The sequence below is a fragment of the Wolffia australiana genome, chromosome 2 (genome assembly GCF_029677425.1).
Source record: "Wolffia australiana isolate 7733 chromosome 2, ASM2967742v1".
Classification (NCBI taxonomy): domain Eukaryota; kingdom Viridiplantae; phylum Streptophyta; class Magnoliopsida; order Alismatales; family Araceae; genus Wolffia; species Wolffia australiana.
Genome location: NC_135836.1, coordinates 11,886,021 through 11,903,847, shown reverse-complemented (window position 1 = coordinate 11,903,847; position 17,827 = coordinate 11,886,021). Strand labels below are relative to the sequence as shown.

At 41.5% G+C, this 17,827-nt stretch overlaps 2 protein-coding genes across 2 annotated transcripts; both read right to left on the bottom strand.

Annotated features, from left to right (window-relative positions):
* Positions 1-6,148: 6,148 nt before the first annotated feature.
* On the bottom strand, positions 6,149-9,534 carry LOC144716868 (putative cinnamyl alcohol dehydrogenase 6). Its single transcript, XM_078592125.1, has 6 exons — positions 9,277-9,534; positions 9,079-9,192; positions 7,984-8,211; positions 7,476-7,819; positions 6,652-6,747; positions 6,149-6,514 (listed from the first exon to the last, which is right to left on the bottom strand). Exons 1-6 carry the CDS (start codon positions 9,369-9,371, stop codon positions 6,315-6,317), a joined length of 1,077 nt encoding a protein of 358 aa, XP_078448251.1. The 5' UTR covers positions 9,372-9,534; the 3' UTR covers positions 6,149-6,314.
* Positions 9,535-9,680: 146 nt separating this feature from the next.
* On the bottom strand, positions 9,681-14,076 carry LOC144716867 (putative 26S proteasome non-ATPase regulatory subunit 3). Its single transcript, XM_078592124.1, has 6 exons — positions 13,815-14,076; positions 13,562-13,752; positions 11,102-11,239; positions 10,891-11,027; positions 10,766-10,820; positions 9,681-10,678 (listed from the first exon to the last, which is right to left on the bottom strand). The coding sequence occupies exons 1-6, from the start codon at positions 13,912-13,914 to the stop codon at positions 9,824-9,826; spliced, it is 1,476 nt and encodes a 491-aa protein (XP_078448250.1). The 5' UTR covers positions 13,915-14,076; the 3' UTR covers positions 9,681-9,823.
* Between the last annotated feature and the right edge of the window lie 3,751 nt (positions 14,077-17,827).

Here is a 17,827-nt window from a genome sequence, read left to right as displayed (position 1 = left end):
CCGATCACATCAGGGATGGAGAGGGGGTGTGGGGAGAGTGGAGAAGAAGGGGAAAGGCCCCTGAACAATTCTGGCCTGGGTGAATTTCGTTCAGGGCCTTCCCCTATTTATACTAAGTGGGTATTTTGCATAAAAACCCCCAAAACTTAAGTATATCTTCCAACGTCCAAAAGACCATTTGCGTGTGACCCTCTAGGTCCATGTATCAGTCTAGTTAACGACTCCAACGACCCAATAACCTTTATTGGCCTTCCAAATTAATTAACTATATCATCATATTGATTAATTAATGTCGGATCAATTTAACCCAATCGATAGGTCGAGACTCCAACACGTGGGGTGCCAAGCTACACCTCGTGTCCTAGAAGATACAAAGGAGTGTGTATCGACTCACTCATGGAACCTGTTCATCATCGGTTACTATGTATGTATAATCCCTCATCCACTTGACGCTCCTTGGACGACTTAGGGTATGGTCAACTGTCAAACCCTAATCGGTCATCCGAGTTAGTACTGATGCATTCAAAAATCATCGGAGAACTCTTCTCCGATATTTCACTGCCTTGGCCAAGGACTTCATTGCATCGTCTTCCTTGAGTTGTCACCTCTTATACTGAGGGTGGGCGATCCCATCTTAACCACTCAATCGCCTTCGTGTATTTATTGATGCACCCGAACTAAGACCGTTTAGAATCCCATGATTAGAGACTCATTGGCCATAGCCAAAGTACAACTGCCCGTCCACAAGACATCTTTGGTGTCCCAAGTCTAAGGACCACTTACACAACCGTGACGCGAATCAACCTGATTGACAGTTCGGTATAATACCATTCAGGGATTCGTACGAATCAATTCAGTGAAATCTTTCCACTAAAGAGCACCCACTATCTATCCTTAGTGTCGCCACACTAATGGCTACGGGACCGGCCATACTCATCATATGAGTGAGGCTACATAGTGTTATTCTATTCGGATACTTTGATGCCCTTCTCGCGTATCCTTTGAATAGGAATGTTTAGAACACATGCTTAAAGACTAGTGATCTCCATATTACGATCTCATCATAATTCACTAAGTCCGATCATGTATTCATGGACTTCATTATGAGCATCACATGTGCACTATAATGAATATGTTCTATTAATGAATATGGAACGAGATGCGGAATGTGTGATTGGCTTGCCGGCCACATATATTTCCATCAGAAAGGAGTTTCAATAATAATAGAATCTTCATACGAGGCTTTCCAGCTATTTAAAAAAATTCTAAACCAAAACAAAAAAAAGTTAACTCAACTTTAGCTTACTCTAGTACGAGTTCAGCAGGTTGAACCTTTAGACCTTTGCTCTGACTTCTCTTACACAATTCGCATTGAAAACCAGGTCTGATACTACCATGTTGGAGTTGGGTTCGAGAAGCCTTGATATAGATGAACACTATGATTCTATGTAGTGGGAAACTTATAATGGAATCGTAACACCATCATTCAAATCATTAAACAAAGAACCTTTGCACGGATCGCATTTGTGATCTCTTTGATCTCAGAGCTAGATGAGTCAAACTACAAGTGTACAACCTCTAGGCATATTCACGTGATCCTCAGCATGTGAAATCTCCTCCTTCACCCTTACGAACTCCATTTACCCTCCATCGTCGTTACACCATCTTGATCGCATCGGGATTGGAGAGGAGGTGTGGGGACAACAAAGAATTTGAAGGACACTAAAATATTCTGGCCTGGGTGAATTTTTTTCGGGGTCTTACCCTATTTATACTAAGTAGGTATTTTCCATAAAAACCCCTCGAACTTAAGCATCTCTTTTGACGTCCATAGACGATTTGCATGTGACCCTCTAGGCCTATGTATTAGTCTAGTTCACGACTCGTGCGACCTAATATCCTTTATTGGCCTTCGAAATTAGTTAATTATATCATCATATAGATTAATTAATATTGGATCGATTTAACTCAATCGATAGGTTGAGTCGCCAACTAGGGTGCCAAGTTACACCTCGTGCTCTAGAAGATACAAAGTAGTGTGTATCGACTTACTCATGGAACTTATTAGTCATCGGTTATCATGTATGTATAGTCCCTCGTTCAGTTGAAGCTCCTAAGATGACTTAGAGTATGGTCAATTGTCAAATCCTAATCTGTCGTTTGAGTTAGTACTGATGTGTTTAACAATCATCAAAGAACTCTTCTTTAATATTTCACTGCCTTGGCCAAGTACTTCATCTCATCATCTTCATTGAGCTATCACCTCTCATACCAAGGGTGGACAATCCCATCTTGACCACAATCATCTTCGTGAACTTCTTGATGTACCCGAACTAAGATCATTTAGAATCCAATGATTAAAACCCGTAGGCCATATTGTAAGGCCCCAAAGTTTGATGCATTCTTACATAGAGACCTGCGTACTAATTGTGGGGACATGTCCGTTTGGTGGTCTCACGATTTGGAGACTGTCTTTTAGTGTGACGCCACAACACTCACTACGGACGGCGATACCTGACCCTGATCTTTTAGGCCATCACCCTTATGGTGTGCATGCCCGTCGGCGCTCAAACGCAGCGGATCAAGCAAGGCCAGTGCATGCTGGGCACGCGGGCCACCAAAGGCGCACGTGAGCGTTAAGCGTTGCGCGTGCGCTGGATGCGCATGCTGGGCAGCAGTGTCGCAGCACTATGTATGTGCGAGGCACATAAGCTGGGCAGCAGTCACGCGATGCTGCGCACAGAGTTGTGCGGGTAAGCCACATGGCTGCCAGCACGCATCACATGTGCAGGATGTGGGGCGAAAGATATTCCCCCAGGAGACGGTGTATAGAGGGCGCCGAGACGACGCATGCGCTGGGCGCCCCCGCGGGTAGTGGGCCCAGCTTGAGGGGCCAAGCACGGCAGCGTCCAGGCATACCACGTGCGATAGGTGTCAACGCTGGTGCTGGCGATGTGTGGAGCGTCAAGGTTGGGATGGGTGTCGAGGTTGGGAACATGTGTAGGTGCGGGGCCGGCGGGTGCGCTGGGAGCGACGGGCCTCAAGACGCAAGGGCGACTCTACCGAGACGTGAAGCCTCGTCACGTTACTTCGGTATCATCCCACGTCTTCCCCCAAGTAATGTCCATGACTATGATGTAACCTCTTGATGATATTAATGCAATTATCCTATTCCTTGATGGTGTTATGCCCCTATGCTCTCCTCTAATCCCTTCTATGCATACTAAAGCTATTGTGACCAGCTTCAAGAAATCAAGGCTGCTCAATGTTCTTCTCCGAGCACTAAGTCCGGCAAGCGCCAGATTTGAGCGTTGTTCTATGCTTTGAATTTGACATCGTTACACATAGTCAAAGTAATTATTTCCACCCACAAGACGTCTTTGGTGTCTTAGGTCTAAGGACCACTTACACAGTCGTGACATGAATCAACCTGATTGGCAGTTTGATATAATATCATTGAGGGATTTGTGCAGATCAATTAAGAAAACTATTTCCACTAAAGAGCACCCACTATCTATCCTTATTGTCTCCACAACAATGGCTACGAGAATGGCCATACTCATTATATGAGTGAGGCTAGATAGTGTTATTCTATCCGAATACATTGTTGTCCTTCTTGAGTATTCTTTGAATAAGAGTATTTAGAACTTTAGCTTAAAGAGTAGTAATCCCTTTATTATGACCTCATCTTAATTCACTAAGTCTGATCATGTGTTCGTGGACTTTATAATAGGCATCACATGTGCACTATAATGAATATGTTATATTAATGAACAGGGAATGAGATATTGAATGTGTGATTGGCATGGCGGCCACATATATCCCCTTCAGTTGGGGGTTGCAAACCACTCTCACTCTTTCAAGTGGATATGCAAAACACCATACACAAAATAAAATCAAAAATAACCTTTTTTTTCTTTTGTAACTAAGAACATATATATGGTCTTGTATTCTTACCAACATAGTAACCTACACACTAGTCATAGTAGACATAGTAGAAAAATCAAGTACCAAAAAATCCATCTCTCTCACACTACTTTTATCTATCTTCTCTACCTAGCTATCGATCTCTCTCACTCTATGTTTTTTTTGCCAATATTTTCATTGATATAAACGTGAAGGTATATTGTTTTTGTGTGTCCTTTGGGCAGAAAACACCATAGATATAAGATTTCTTGTGTCGATGTGCTTTGATTTGAGTATTCTGCACTCTTTTCCCCTGCTATTTTAAATATTTTCAGATTTTTTGGTTACCAGTTCAGGAGTTCAATGGTACTGCCTTTCTCCTTAATTCCAAATTTGTCATGTCATGTTCCTTTCCTGCACTGGCTGTATTTCTCTTATGTTGACGTTGCTTCTGTCCCCATCTCTTCTTCTTGGTCATCTCTTCATTTAGCTTTAATATTTGCTCCATCTCTTTGTCATCACATTACAATTTCAAGATAGCACGGATGTCTCTTTCGCATTCTTTATGTCGTATTCCAATATATTCAGTTATCTGCATCAAAATTACCAAATTGTGAAATAGAGGGATGATCTTAAGCAAATGTGGATAAAATCTTCACAAGTCATTTTGCAAAATTAAAACGGGCTTTATGATATTAATTCATACCATGAAGCAATTTATGGAGTAATAGATATATGAGTTTTAAAATCAGAATAGATCCATGGTTCACCTATGATCTCTCACTCTATGTTTATCTATCCTCTCCATCTATTTAGAAATCTGCCTATCTGGGTATACATCTCTTTTTTCTTCTTATACTACCTTTCTTTCCTCCTAACCATCTTTCATTCTATAAATTTATCTTTCATCTATACTTTATCCATCTCTATATCAAGCTATCTATCCATATATATATATATATATATATATATATATATATATATATATATATATATATATATATGTTGGGAGGGGGAATACACTTATTAAAATTTATGAGAACAGAAATTAAGTGTGTGATCAGCCCGTGTACCCCCTCGTATCATAGGAAGGCAAGAACAGTTCTATAAGAACAAAACATCCCTTAGAACTAGGATTTTAGACATAGTTTTAACGAGGGTCTAAAATCAGCTATTTTAGTAAGAAATTAGCCATTTTTGTAAAATGGTGTATAGGAGTTAGAGTAACAAGTAATAAGTTTAAATTGATTAAATTATAAATGAGATAGCAAGGATTGGCTGTGAGGCTTCGCCAATTGAGAACTCCTCAGCTCAGTCGAAGGAGGCTTCGCTGATTGAGAACACCTCAGCAAAGGCAATGGAGGCTTCGCCGATTGAGAACACCTTAGAGACTTCGCTGATTGAGAACACCTTGAGGCATCGCCAATTGAGATCACCTCAGGCTTTAGAGGCTTCATCAACTGAAAAGACCTCAAGCTTGTTTACTCGTGGTTAAGCAAAACCCTTATATTTGCATATATATGTGTGTGTGTGTGTGTGTGTGTGTGTGTGTGTGTTTGTGTGTGTGCAAATATGTCTAGCTTCGTATCCCTTACAACTTCCATATCTACAGATCTATCTCTCTATCTCTTTCACCTTTCATATCAATATATCTATCTTCCTTTCTATCTCTTAGGACTCATATATTTATAGACATATCTACATTATAGCTAGTATAATATCTCTACGTATATAACACTCTGTCTCTTATACACCTATCTACGTATATACCACTCTGTCTCTTACAGCATATCTATGTATACATCTATCTACGTATATACCACTGCCTCTTACAGCATTTCTATGTATATACCTATCTACCTCCCTATCTCTTATGTATAGACACATATACCTCTCTATCTCTTCGGACATTTCTATGTATATACCTATCAAACACTTTATCTCTTACAACACATATGTATATACCCATTTACCTCTCTATGTATTACAATATTTACCTCCCTATATATACCAATATAATTCTCTATCTCTTACGACTTCTATATCTATAAATTTATGTCTATCTTCCTAACTGTCTCTTTTGTATATAATTATCTCTCTGGTCCGTCTGCCCACCTATCGCTATCTCTCGGGTCTACCCACAACTCCCTGGGGACTATCCGTATATAAATCACATTCTCTCTGTTAGCCTTTCCATCCACCGACATATCCACCCATTTATATCGATTTGAGAGGAAGTCAGATCAAAGACAAAAGATCCGGTTATTGAATGCATCTTACGGCGTAGTTATTCTGAAATAAACGTCGACAAGTAAATCACAAACTCCAAAACGAAGACTTCTACGGTTGTCCAATGTGATTACGGAAAGAAACGCGTGAAGAAAATCAAGAACATTGCAGAAGGCTTCTCAGAGATTCGATTCCCCAGTGATGTCGATGACGAACCGATATCGAACGTCGTTCCTGGCGAGTCGATTCATGGCCTCGTTGATTTGGCTCGTCCCCACGCGCTCGATATCGCAGACGATGTTGCGCTCTCCGCACACGTTCAACATCTCCTGCGTCTCTTCGATCCCTCCGATCAAGCTCCCCGCCACTATCCTCTTCCCTGCCACCAATAAACCAGACCACGGCTCCCATTTTTTAAGAATCAGCATTCTTAAAAGCTTATAGCAAGCACGCTACTTCTCATTTACGGCGTTTTGTAAGCATTTGACGGGAAGAAGAACAAGATAAAGAACTCACCGAAGATGAGAGGAAACGATGGTAGCTCCACGGGGGCATCAGGCGCGCCCACGAAGACGAGCGTGCCGTTCACCTTGAGCAGGTCGAGCACAGGACCTGCGACAAAAATTATTGAGCTTTCAATTTCTAAAGGACAGTAAGATTTATGATTCTTGATTATAAGCTTTTATATGATTTAATAAGAAAATTATGAAAATCTAGACATTTCGAATGAGTGCGGGGTTTGATTAAATGCGCAGGCTGCAGAGGCTATGTCTGTCCTTAAAGCCACGAAGAAACAATTCAGGATGGACTAAGGAGTGGTCAGATTTCTCATCTTGCCTTTAAAATAATGGAAGTCATGATTCAAGATCGACCTACTTCAGTCTTCTCTATCCTCTCTCAATCAATAGACGCATCCTTGAGAATTTAATGCAGGATGATCCTTTAAAGTATTCATCATGGAATATTTAACGGCCATCTTAGAGAAAGTAGTAGAAAAATTACAGGAAAAGATAATAGAATGATGAAATTCTACGTATAATTCAATAAGTAAAATAAGTAAATGATTCAATCATTTAATTTTCAAATTTGGACATTTTAGATAAATTCTGCAGAGGCTGTCTGACCGAAGGATAATGAAGGAATAACCAAGGATGAACTAAAGAGGTTAAGATTAATCTTCTTTCATATGATTCAAGATCGATCTACCTCAATGTTCTATACCTTCTCTCAGTCAATTGATTCATCCTTGAAAACCCATTGCAATACTTAATGGCCAATTGGCCATCGTAAAGAGAGAAAGAATGGAATAGAAAAATAGCAGGAGTGTGCAGAAGAACAACCGAGAGAGTGCTTGGCGGAGACCGTGTCGAGGACGAAGTCCAGCGTCCTCGCGGAAGCTCGCATCTGCTCGGCGTCGGAGCTGAGCAGGAATTGGTCAGCGCCGAGCCGGCAGATGGACTCTTCTCTCTTCTCCGGCGAGGTGCTGATAACGGTGACTTCGAGCCCAAAGGCCTTGCCGAACTTAACGGCGACGTGGCCGAGCCCGCCCAGGCCGACGACGCCGAGCTTCTTCCCCGGTTGAAGCATGTTGTGGCGCTTCATCGGACTGTAAACTGTTATCCCGGCGCAGAGAAGCGGCGCTGCCGCGTCCATTGGCAGAGTATCCGGGATGTGCACAACGTATCTGCAAAGACCCAAGAAGATTAGATAGATTGATGTCATCCAAGACCCGTCGTCGTTGCAATAATCGTAAGAAGAGTGAAGATTATCGGAAGTATTTGCAATAGTCGAAAGTATTTGACGATGATGTCCCATGGTAGAGAGATGTTTGGAAGAGGAGATAAAAACCTCTTGTCGGCGACGAGAAAGGAGGAGTAGCCGCCGTAGGTGATGCTGCCGTCCCAGAAAATGCCATTGTAGGTGAACTGCACCTTGTCGCAGTAATTCTCCTCCGAGTTTTTGCAGAACTCGCACTCCAGGCACGTGGCGGCGAGGCAGCCGACGCCGACGCGGTCTCCAATCTTGAACCCGCTCACATTTTTACCGATCTTCGTGATCAGCCCCGTGATCTCGTGCCTAGAGAAGAAATGAATATACCATGATGAGATTTATTCATCAGACGTTTGAAAGCGGTAAGAGACAGATAGATTATGCAGCGTATATATGGATAGATCCGCATTGCTTGCCTAAGTGGATACGGCAAGGAGGGAAATCCATAGTTAAGCGTGCGGTGATGGGAGAAATTCAGGATGGGTGACGACGAATGTCTTCTTCATGTAGAATGACTATCTTCGACAAACTTAAAAAAATAGATAGAAAGAGAAGAGATGGGACGAACCCAGATAGGGAGAGAGAGGAGATTGGACGAACTCGAATGGAGAGAGAGAGAGAGAAAAGAGATCAGACGAACCCAGATAGAAAACAGAAAAGAGATCGAAAGAACCCAGGTAGAGTGAGAGAGCAGAGAACAGAGCGCCCACATAGAAAAAGAGAAGAGATCTGACGAGCCCGGGGACGACGGGGTGCATGGTGATGCCCCAGTCATTAAAAAAACAAGACAGATGGAGAGAAAAGAGATGGAACGAACAAAGATAGAGAGAGGGTAGAGATTAGACGAACCCAGAGAGGGGGAGAAAGATGCGATCGGACGAACCCGGATATATATCGCGTGAGAGAAGAGATCAAGCGAACCGAAGGAGAAAGAGAGAAGAGATCGGACGAACCCGGGGACGACGGGGTGGATGGTAATACCCCATTCATTAAAAAAAATACATAGATTGATGGAGAGAAAAGAGATGGAACGAACAAAGATAGAGAGAGGGTAGAGATTAGACGAACCCAGAGAGGGGGGAGAAAGATGAGATCGGACGAACCCGGATATATACGGAGAGAGAGAAGAGATCAAACGAACCGAGAGAGAAAGAGAGAAGAGATCGGACGAACCCGGGGACGACGGGGTACATGGTAATGCCCCAGTCATTGCGGGCATGGTGTAGATCGGTGTGGCACATTCCGCAGTAATGAATCCTGATAGTGACATCGTCTTCACCGTTTTCTCTGGCAAAGCAAGACGGACCAAAGACAAAGCATTGAGCAGAAGCAGCGTCTTTTTTTGGCTGGGGAAGAAGGAACTGCACTTACCTGCGCTTGAAAGTGAACGGGCTTATCCTCCCCGTCTCGTCGTGGGCAGCCCACCCCTCCACCTTCTGCGTGTGCTTAGCCGTCTCCCTCGCCATGGATCTGTCTTCCTCGCAGCTTCTCTTCTACGTCAATTGGACCCGGGAGAAAACTCCCTCAAGTCGGCAGTTTAATAGAGAGCCAGTAAGCACACCGACGTGGACAATTCGAAATTATTTTTCTCCTAAGAACCAATAATCCTAACAAGATGAGAAGCCATTACAACGATCGAGCTCTCGGAGACATTACATAAACAGCAATTTATACAAGTTTTCTTATCCTTGATCATCGTCAGGATCTTAACAATAGTGCCCCGCCCGTCTCCCACCTGACCCAATTCAATGGAGTCACTAAATGCATCACAGATGGAGAGTGAAAGAGAGGTGCTTTTAAATGCCACCACGCACCATAAATCCGAGCAAACACGAGGAAAAGATGAGGAAGAGCCGGTCTATGAGGAAGAACAAGGGAGTAAAATTATGGAAAACAAATAAGAAAAAAGAGGGGAGGATCAGAAGTCGTCGTCGTCCTCCTCGGCGATGTGCTTGGCGAGCTCCTCGACCTGCTGCTGGCGCTCCCGGCGCTTCTCGGCGCTCTCCTTCTCCTTGTGGGAATTGGGAGGGAATCGCAGAGCCCGGACCGCCTCGTTGTGCATGTTAAGGCAGAAGGCGATACGGGAATTGAACGCCGACTGCGGCTCGTTGGACGAGTACACGTCGCCTGTCTCCTTGGACAGCACCCAGCCATTGCCATGGTCAAGACTGGCATCAATCGCACCGTCTCGGACCGCCTTTGCCACAATGCTCTCGGCGTCTGCCACCGACTCCAGCCGCAGCTTGCGTGCCACATCTGCCAGAGATATCCGTGAGTAGGCGATGCTCACGTTGCGCAGCCCGGTGCGGATGACGTTGTGCCGCAGCCGCACAATCAGGTTGTGAGTCCGGTCGATGCCGAAGGCGCCGGCATGCTGGTCGGCGACCTGCCGGAACAGGGCCAGGTCTCCCACCCGGACCGCGTTGGTCAGCTCGAAGTAGGGGGTCAGCGCCGCCTTCATCCCCTTCTGCATGAAGACGGTGCGCTCCGGGATCTCGCCCAGAAGGAGACGGACCAGGATCGCCCACTTGTTGCACTGGATCCGAAACCCACGGGCCCGCGAGGGCGCCTTTCGGGCCGCCTGTAGGAGGCTCTCCTTCGCGTCAGTGTACTCGAGTTGGATGGTCATCATCTTCCCATGGTAGAACAGGTACCGGCACAGCTGCTGGTTCGAGTGCGCCTCAAACCGTGGCGCTTTCGACCGCAGCTTCTCAGCTTGGTCGTACAGATTGTAGTGCAGGTAGTTGCGCAGCAGTAGATTCAGGAGAGTTTCCTGCGCCATGAAACATACATGAATATAGATGACGACAGAGTAGATTCGGGTGTTTAAAATTCTGGTGAAGAGAGTCAGTCAGTCAACCTGTCCCAGCTCGTCGCGGCGCAGAGTTGCCAGGCGGTGCAGAGCAAGCAGATTCCTGAATTGATTGCGGTGAATTATATAAAAAACGAAATGCTACGGGATGTAGATTGTAATGGCTCCCTCACCCTCGGATTTCGGCAAGACTGTTGGTGAGCTCGTAGCTGAAGGAGTAGTAGAAGTAGAGTCGTGCAGCCAGGACATCTACTGTCCTCCGGTTAAGTGCTTTAAGCCGTGTGATGCTCGCAGAGGAACAGGCCTTGGCCTGCAGAGAAGAAAGGAAGCAGATGAATTTTAAAAATGTGAGGTAGAAAGTATTAATGAAACCGTCCAATGTACCTCCTCATATTTCTTCTTGTCTATGAGGAAAATGAGCACAAGTAAATAGCAGTAGATTTCCAGCTCGGGCAAGCCCTGTCTGACAGGGGTTTGCACTGTTGTCGTTGCAGTGTCTACGTCCATTTCTGTATCATCTTCCTGAAATCAGTGGCAAATCTGGGTGAGTGTCGATAACATTGGTTAATGCTGGCACCGTATCACGTTCCCTATCATCGATGGACTTTTTTTCGCAATAAAAGAAAAATAAAAGTCTCTCCAAGTGCAAAGTTAGGAAGCGCTGGGTCAGATACCATGGAAGTCCCCACCCCTTTCAAGAAAACCAATCAAGTTCCCAAATATTAATATAGTTGATGATTAATGGCCTAAGTATGCTCGTTTCATTCCTCTGAGAGATCCCTTCTCGGCCAAGGGCATGGTCTGGTATTCACGAAGGATACTGAAAATACATTGGTTAACAAAATCAATTGTCTCAAAACGAGCATTCACCAGTTCTCTCTAAAGAGAACTGTTTATGTTACAAGGAACACAGCGCAACCCCAACCCAGAATTCGAGTGCTAACACATTCTCCGTGTCAATTATTTGAAGCTACAGGACAACGGTTCAGAATTTGGATTGGATCTAATATGATCAGGTACGATCAAAGAGATTTGATCAATCATTTAGGGTTATCGATGATGAAATCAAGAGGGCTGGTTTGACCTGATCTGACAATTTAACAAATGGACCAAAGGTTCTATCCAACTGTTTCCACTTGGATCACCCAAAAAAGCAAACATGATACGAGAATAGATACGAGATAAAAATAGAGTGTAAAATAATTAAGGAAGATGAATAGTCGCAACGGAGCCTTCCAGAGAATACAGTAACATGATAATCAGAAATAAGTCTCCATGCACCAAAAAGGAAGGATCCATCAGATAGAATCTCGGCACGGAAAAACACCATAAAGTGTATGTAAATGTGCACAGACAGAAGCACACGAAAATGAATCTGTCTCTGATGAGAAACTATCATAAAGAATTATGGATTAACCCATAATTTGGAGACAATTGGTGATCTAACAGAGAAGAAACAAGCATGAGTAAAAATCAAATTGAGGACTACGACTATAGGGCAAAAACACCTCCTTATCCAAAGGTCTACCAAAAAAAGAGAACGCTACAGTGAATAACTTAAATGTCTGCTTAAAAACAAGAATATGCGTCCTCAAAATGAGAATATTATGACTGGGACGAGAGCAGTATGTGCCTTACAGTTTTTAAGGAAACATGAATATTCTGACGGCATTAATGTGAAGTGGAAGTCGTTGCCAATATATTCCATTACTTGATCATACAATACTCTTTCTTTTTTTGAAGAACATATAATACTCTTTCTGTCGAAGGAAAACTATTCTTTATCCAAGAAAACCAACAGCCATTACTCAAAAATTAATACATTACCATACCAAAGTAAATCATCGCACAGAGCGTTCAAAATCATCAGTAACTCGAAGAAATTCGGATTCGATCGGTTGAATGAAAGTCACTTCGAAATTCATTCAAAACAAAAGCTTATCATTTGAAATACTAGCATACGCACATCATATTTTTAATGTACATTTAAGAAAGATAACACAGACGCCAAAGTATTAGAATTCAAAATAAGAAAACTCCTCCGCTTATAAATTGCAGTACATTTCATGTATCGACATACAAACCTGCTTGGAAAATAACTAAAAAATCAGAAAAGTGCGAGTAACCACATCAGATAAAATATAAACCACAGATGAACTTCCTTATCTGCGAGTGAATGTTTTACAAAAACAAAATAAGCAAGTCTAAAAGTAAATTGAGAAATTATTTATGATAATCCATAAGTTATCGTAAGCTGCCAGCAATTCTTGCTATAAGCATAAAATTAAGAAGGAAGTTAAGCGTGCAGTTCTGGATGGTAAGCTTAAGGAATTGGTAGACGTTATCACGAGCGTCGAATGGGTTTTTCTAAAATGGGGAAGGCAAACGATGGGTGCTCTCTTAGCTAATGGATTTCACTAATGCATAAGCCTTCAGCCAAAAATAAGGTGCTCGCTCCACAGAAAATGGCTAAACGATGGGTGGAAAATTTATGCTACAAGCAATCACGAGCTGGAAATCCATAAAAACATCGTCACATCTGCCAAAGTGAAGAGGTCACAGTGGCTATTTAGCACGGATTTCGTCGAAAATCGACAAAAATATGAGGGAACCACGCATTCTACATGAAACCATTGTCTCTCCCGATGCAATAGTCCGATCACTTCGGAATATTCTACAGAAAAAAGAATGCTTGCGGAGGAAAAAAACGGAATTGGAACAAATAAACACAACCCGTAAAAATCCCCCAACCACGGGCATTGCCTCCTTCATTAAACAGGACCCCACTCAATGTTCAAAGACATGAAACGGCAAAATAAAAAAGCTCCGCTAAAAAACAATTACCTTCGGAAGATAGGACGTCAAGCGAGAGAGGACCTCCGAGCCTGGCACCAAAGCATGGTTGAGGAGTGCCGCCACAACCCGCGACGTCAGCTTCCGTCGAAGCACGATCGTCAAGCGCACAGCCCGAACAATACGTCGAATCTCCTTGGTGTAAGCCCCGGTCTCGATCAACGATACGATTTCCTTCAAATCTGAGAAATTACAAAGGTCAAAAGAGGACAATAAATTTTTGAGAAAAAATTCATCAACTTACGATGGAGAACCGAAGGAACAGCTGCTTGGGCAGAATTGGAAGCTGGGGCCTGGGGATCTTTCATATCGACATCTTCCGAGACGCGAAGTTCGGCCGACATCTTCTCAAATGGATGCGATTGAAGTGGAGCGAAGAGCAGAAACTGTAGGCCGGACGGATCTTGCTCTAGGGTTCAGATTTCTCCCTAAGAACGCTTGCGCACTCGCACTCCCGAAGAACTGAAATCCCTCGAGCGCTCCCTCTTTCTTCTTCCCCACTCAAAGAAGAAAATTAAAACGAAAAAAATAAACTGCTTCTTTAGTTTTCCCCACACTGAAAAAGAAATTGTATCTATACTCGCATCTTCTAGGATGGAAGTATAAAGGGAATTTATAGACTCTGTGGATTGCTTAAAAATTCCAGGCCTTTCAATTACTTTTATTAGTACAACTATTTGACCAGCTTGAATAATACCTCTCAAATTATCTGTTTTTTCCTCATATTTGCAACAAAAAACTTCATTAATGAATGATGATAATCGTTCATCACGATGACGGTCCACATTAAGGCCGTCATCCAGACTAAGTATCCGTCTGCGTCGTCATTATCAACATTATTACCTGTAGTGAGAGAATGAGGTTGATCTTGCTGCTGTTGTTTTTGCTGTTTTTTTCCAAGGGCTCATTATGAATTTTTGGATTGTAGGGCTTTTCATAATTTCTCAATTTTCATAACCATTTTAATTATTACTTTTTATATCATATATTGTTGAAAGGGTTTTTATGAGATCTTTGAAATACTGGGATATCTGATGAGGGCAATGGTTAAAGCAGGCAGTGGTTAAGGGTGCAATCAAATTTGGTTAATTGGTCGAATCAGGGTAACCAACACAGGTCTGGGCAAATCAAACTCGCAAAAACAGAGCACACAAACAGAGAAAATTGGTTTTAACCTGGTCTTGATGAAACTTGGGTACGTGGCACACACATATAGCATCTCTCAATGATGTTGTTTTTTGAATCCCTTTTGTTACCATATGAACTTAATTATACAGCTGCTCCACTTCTTATAAAAAAATTAAATTTTTATGCTTAAATTTCACTTGGTGATAAAATATAAAACAATTAACCTTATAATAAACTATGCTAAGTCGTAGTTTTTTTAATTTACAGATTATAACTAAATATTCTTTTAAAACAAGAGCATACAAATTGGTTGAGAATAATTGAAAAAGTTAAAGGTGCATATTTACACAGCATATGACTGATAACATGCTGATAATAGCATTAGAATAATAAAATTGAAATATTTAAAGGTATTAAAATTTTTGTGCTGTCATGTACAGTTATAATTAAAATCCTGCTCTTTTGTTTTATATTTTCTATCTTTTTGTAGATTTTCATTACTCCTATTTCAATTATAACTTAAATTTTAAGTTATAGTATATATTTGCGAGGGATTTTGGACTTTCATATCACTATATGGCAGTAAAATTTAATTAAGGAACGTTTCAAATCATCTATTTAGATTATTGTAGGATTAACACATTTAATTTTTTATTTTTCTCAAAATATTTAAAAATTTAATATAAAAAACTTGTCTCCTAGTTTAAGGAAGTTGATGTGAAAATTATGATCTATAATTTGATGCAGATGTACCATTAAAAATGAACTTTGTATTCAAATTTAATGCGATAACTCTGATTTAAAACACTTTTATTATGAAGATCGAATGAGATGGGGAATTATAAGAATGACACACACAGTTTCACTTAAAATACTATGATGTCGACTTAAATTTTTTCTCAAGGTGACGGAAATTGGGAGAGACAGGATTGATCAAAATCAAAAAATGCAGCATTATGGCACCACAGTTTACATTCCCATTAAGTGAGTTGGCACTCTTACACTAAATGTTCATTTTTAATGTGTGTGCATGGAAACATGCCAATAAGTGATTAGTGAGGCATGGAGATCCATCTTAAAACGAACATGACTATTAAGGAAACTGTGAGAATCCAGTTATTCAATCTGGTTTGTTGGCTCTAAAGAGGATGGGGAAGTGTTAAAAGAACCAGTTTTCTTCAACTTCCAAACATGATACCTGGTGATCCAGAATAAGTTTATGGCTGAAAGTTACAGGTTTTTTTTTAACTTTCTCATTTGCCCATCCTATTTATAAACACAACCTCGAATATATGTACTCGTATGTTGAAATTACTCCCAAGATCAATTGAAAAAAGTAGGCTTGTGATCCGTCCATTTTTCTTGATGATTTGAGTTGCATTAATGCTAGGGTCTATTTGATATCCAACATATCAATAGAAATATAATTCAACTAATTTATTATTGTATTCGATGACATGCATACTTAAGTGATTTGAGTTGTATATATACTCTGTGAGAGTAGAGTTAATACTTTATAATATATATCAATATTTCATTACATATGACTGGTTGAAATTATAAGACAAAACAGTTAGTCAACCCAGCCCAAATTGGTTCGATACCAGGACAACAAAACCATGTCAGATCTGGTCTTCCATGTTTATTGCTCAACGGGTGGATCACAATGCTTTTCTCATTACCTTTTTTTTTGAAACAGTTTATATTTCCTTTTATCCTTCCTTTTTTCGGAATATGACTACGGGTGCTTATTTTTTCAACTGATATCCGGATATCAGATATCGATAACTGGGTACCAATTTTCAGTATAGATTTTGACATCCGATATTGAAATCCGATATCCAGATCTCTAATATCAAAATATGTACAGAAAATTGGTTTCCGGATATCGATGTCGGTATGGACCACGTCTTGACTCCCTATGATATATATTAGAAAACCATCTTCCAGTACCTGAAATTGTCTCGATTTCGTTCAGATATTGGTTCTCCGATATCAGATATTAGACGGGTGAACACTACTCCACTCACTCTTTAATGAGACCCATCAGCAGCTTTATCCCCTGCATCCCTAATGCTAAAAAGAATAAATAACTTTGTTCAAAAGCACATAAAAATTGCTTATGATTTCAAGATGATATCAAATGAGCTATATGCTAAGAGTAGACATGGTCGTTCTGTTCGTTCTGTGCGAATGTGTGCAAATTGTGCGTTCTGTTCGGTTATCCGAACAGAACAAAATTGAATTCGCACAGAACTTCGCACAAACCCGTGTGGGTTCGGATTGTGCGAAGTGTGCGAATTGTGCGAATTTTTTAAAAAAGTTTTTAAAAAACCATACTGGATTCTTCCCTCTCTCTCAGTCTCTCGTCGGTCGTCGCTACCCTATTCCTGTCTCTCTCTGTCTCTCTACTCTCTAGTCTCTACTCTGAGCCTAGAGTCTCTACAACGTCTGTCCCCTGACTCGCTGCTCTGGCGCCAGATTCGGATGAGGAGCATAGTGGAGGCAAAAATAGGTGGAATTTTTTCGGATTTGTAAGGTTTTGGTACGTTTTTTTTATTTTTGATTTCAGTTCGTGTTAGAATATTGGTTGTTGTGAGATGTTTTTATTTTTTGAATTCAGTACGTGTTTTTTAATTTTGAAGTACCCACTCTCTCTCTATATATGTATCTCATGTTTTTCTCAATCCGAGGCCTTTTTTGGGCATCTTTTGATCCACCCCTATCTCGCTGAAGATGTATGTACATGTCTCGGTTGCTCTTCTGTTTGTGGGATTAATTCACCCTTGTCCTTATTGGGTTTGTCTTGTGTGTCCAAAAGGTAATCAAGCTTGGGATACAGGGATACTGCCGATGGTCACCTGTTAAGTATGGATACAGGGCAGCGATTACAATGAACATGATATCTCTTCATCATTATCATCGTCCATCTATCCATGACCTATTCGTCAACATCATAGCCATTCCTCCAAGACAAGAATGGATACCGAAACTCATATTAGAGAATAGTGAATTCACCATCCATCCGCAGAGGAGGGAAAATTTCTCAGCGTAGAGTCTGTGCATCAATATTAAGCGAATCAAGGACGAATTTGTCATTGTCATCATCCAACCTCCTGTATCGAATTT

Coding starts and splice junctions, on each gene's coding strand:
- LOC144716868 (XM_078592125.1), bottom strand. CDS start 9,371: ATGGCGAGGGAGACGGCTAAGCACACGCAGAAGGTGGAGGGGTGGGCT. Junction 9,193..9,276: donor CCGTTCACTTTCAAGCGCAG/GTAAGTGCAGTT, acceptor TTGCTTTGCCAG/AGAAAACGGTGAAGACGATG. Junction 8,212..9,078: donor ATGTACCCCGTCGTCCCCGG/GTTCGTCCGATC, acceptor TTTCTTCTCTAG/GCACGAGATCACGGGGCTGA.
- LOC144716867 (XM_078592124.1), bottom strand. CDS start 13,914: ATGTCGGCCGAACTTCGCGTCTCGGAAGATGTCGATATGAAAGATCCC. Junction 13,753..13,814: donor TGTTCCTTCGGTTCTCCATC/GTAAGTTGATGA, acceptor GTAATTTCTCAG/ATTTGAAGGAAATCGTATCG. Junction 10,679..10,765: donor GCCGCGACGAGCTGGGACAG/GTTGACTGACTG, acceptor TTCATGGCGCAG/GAAACTCTCCTGAATCTACT.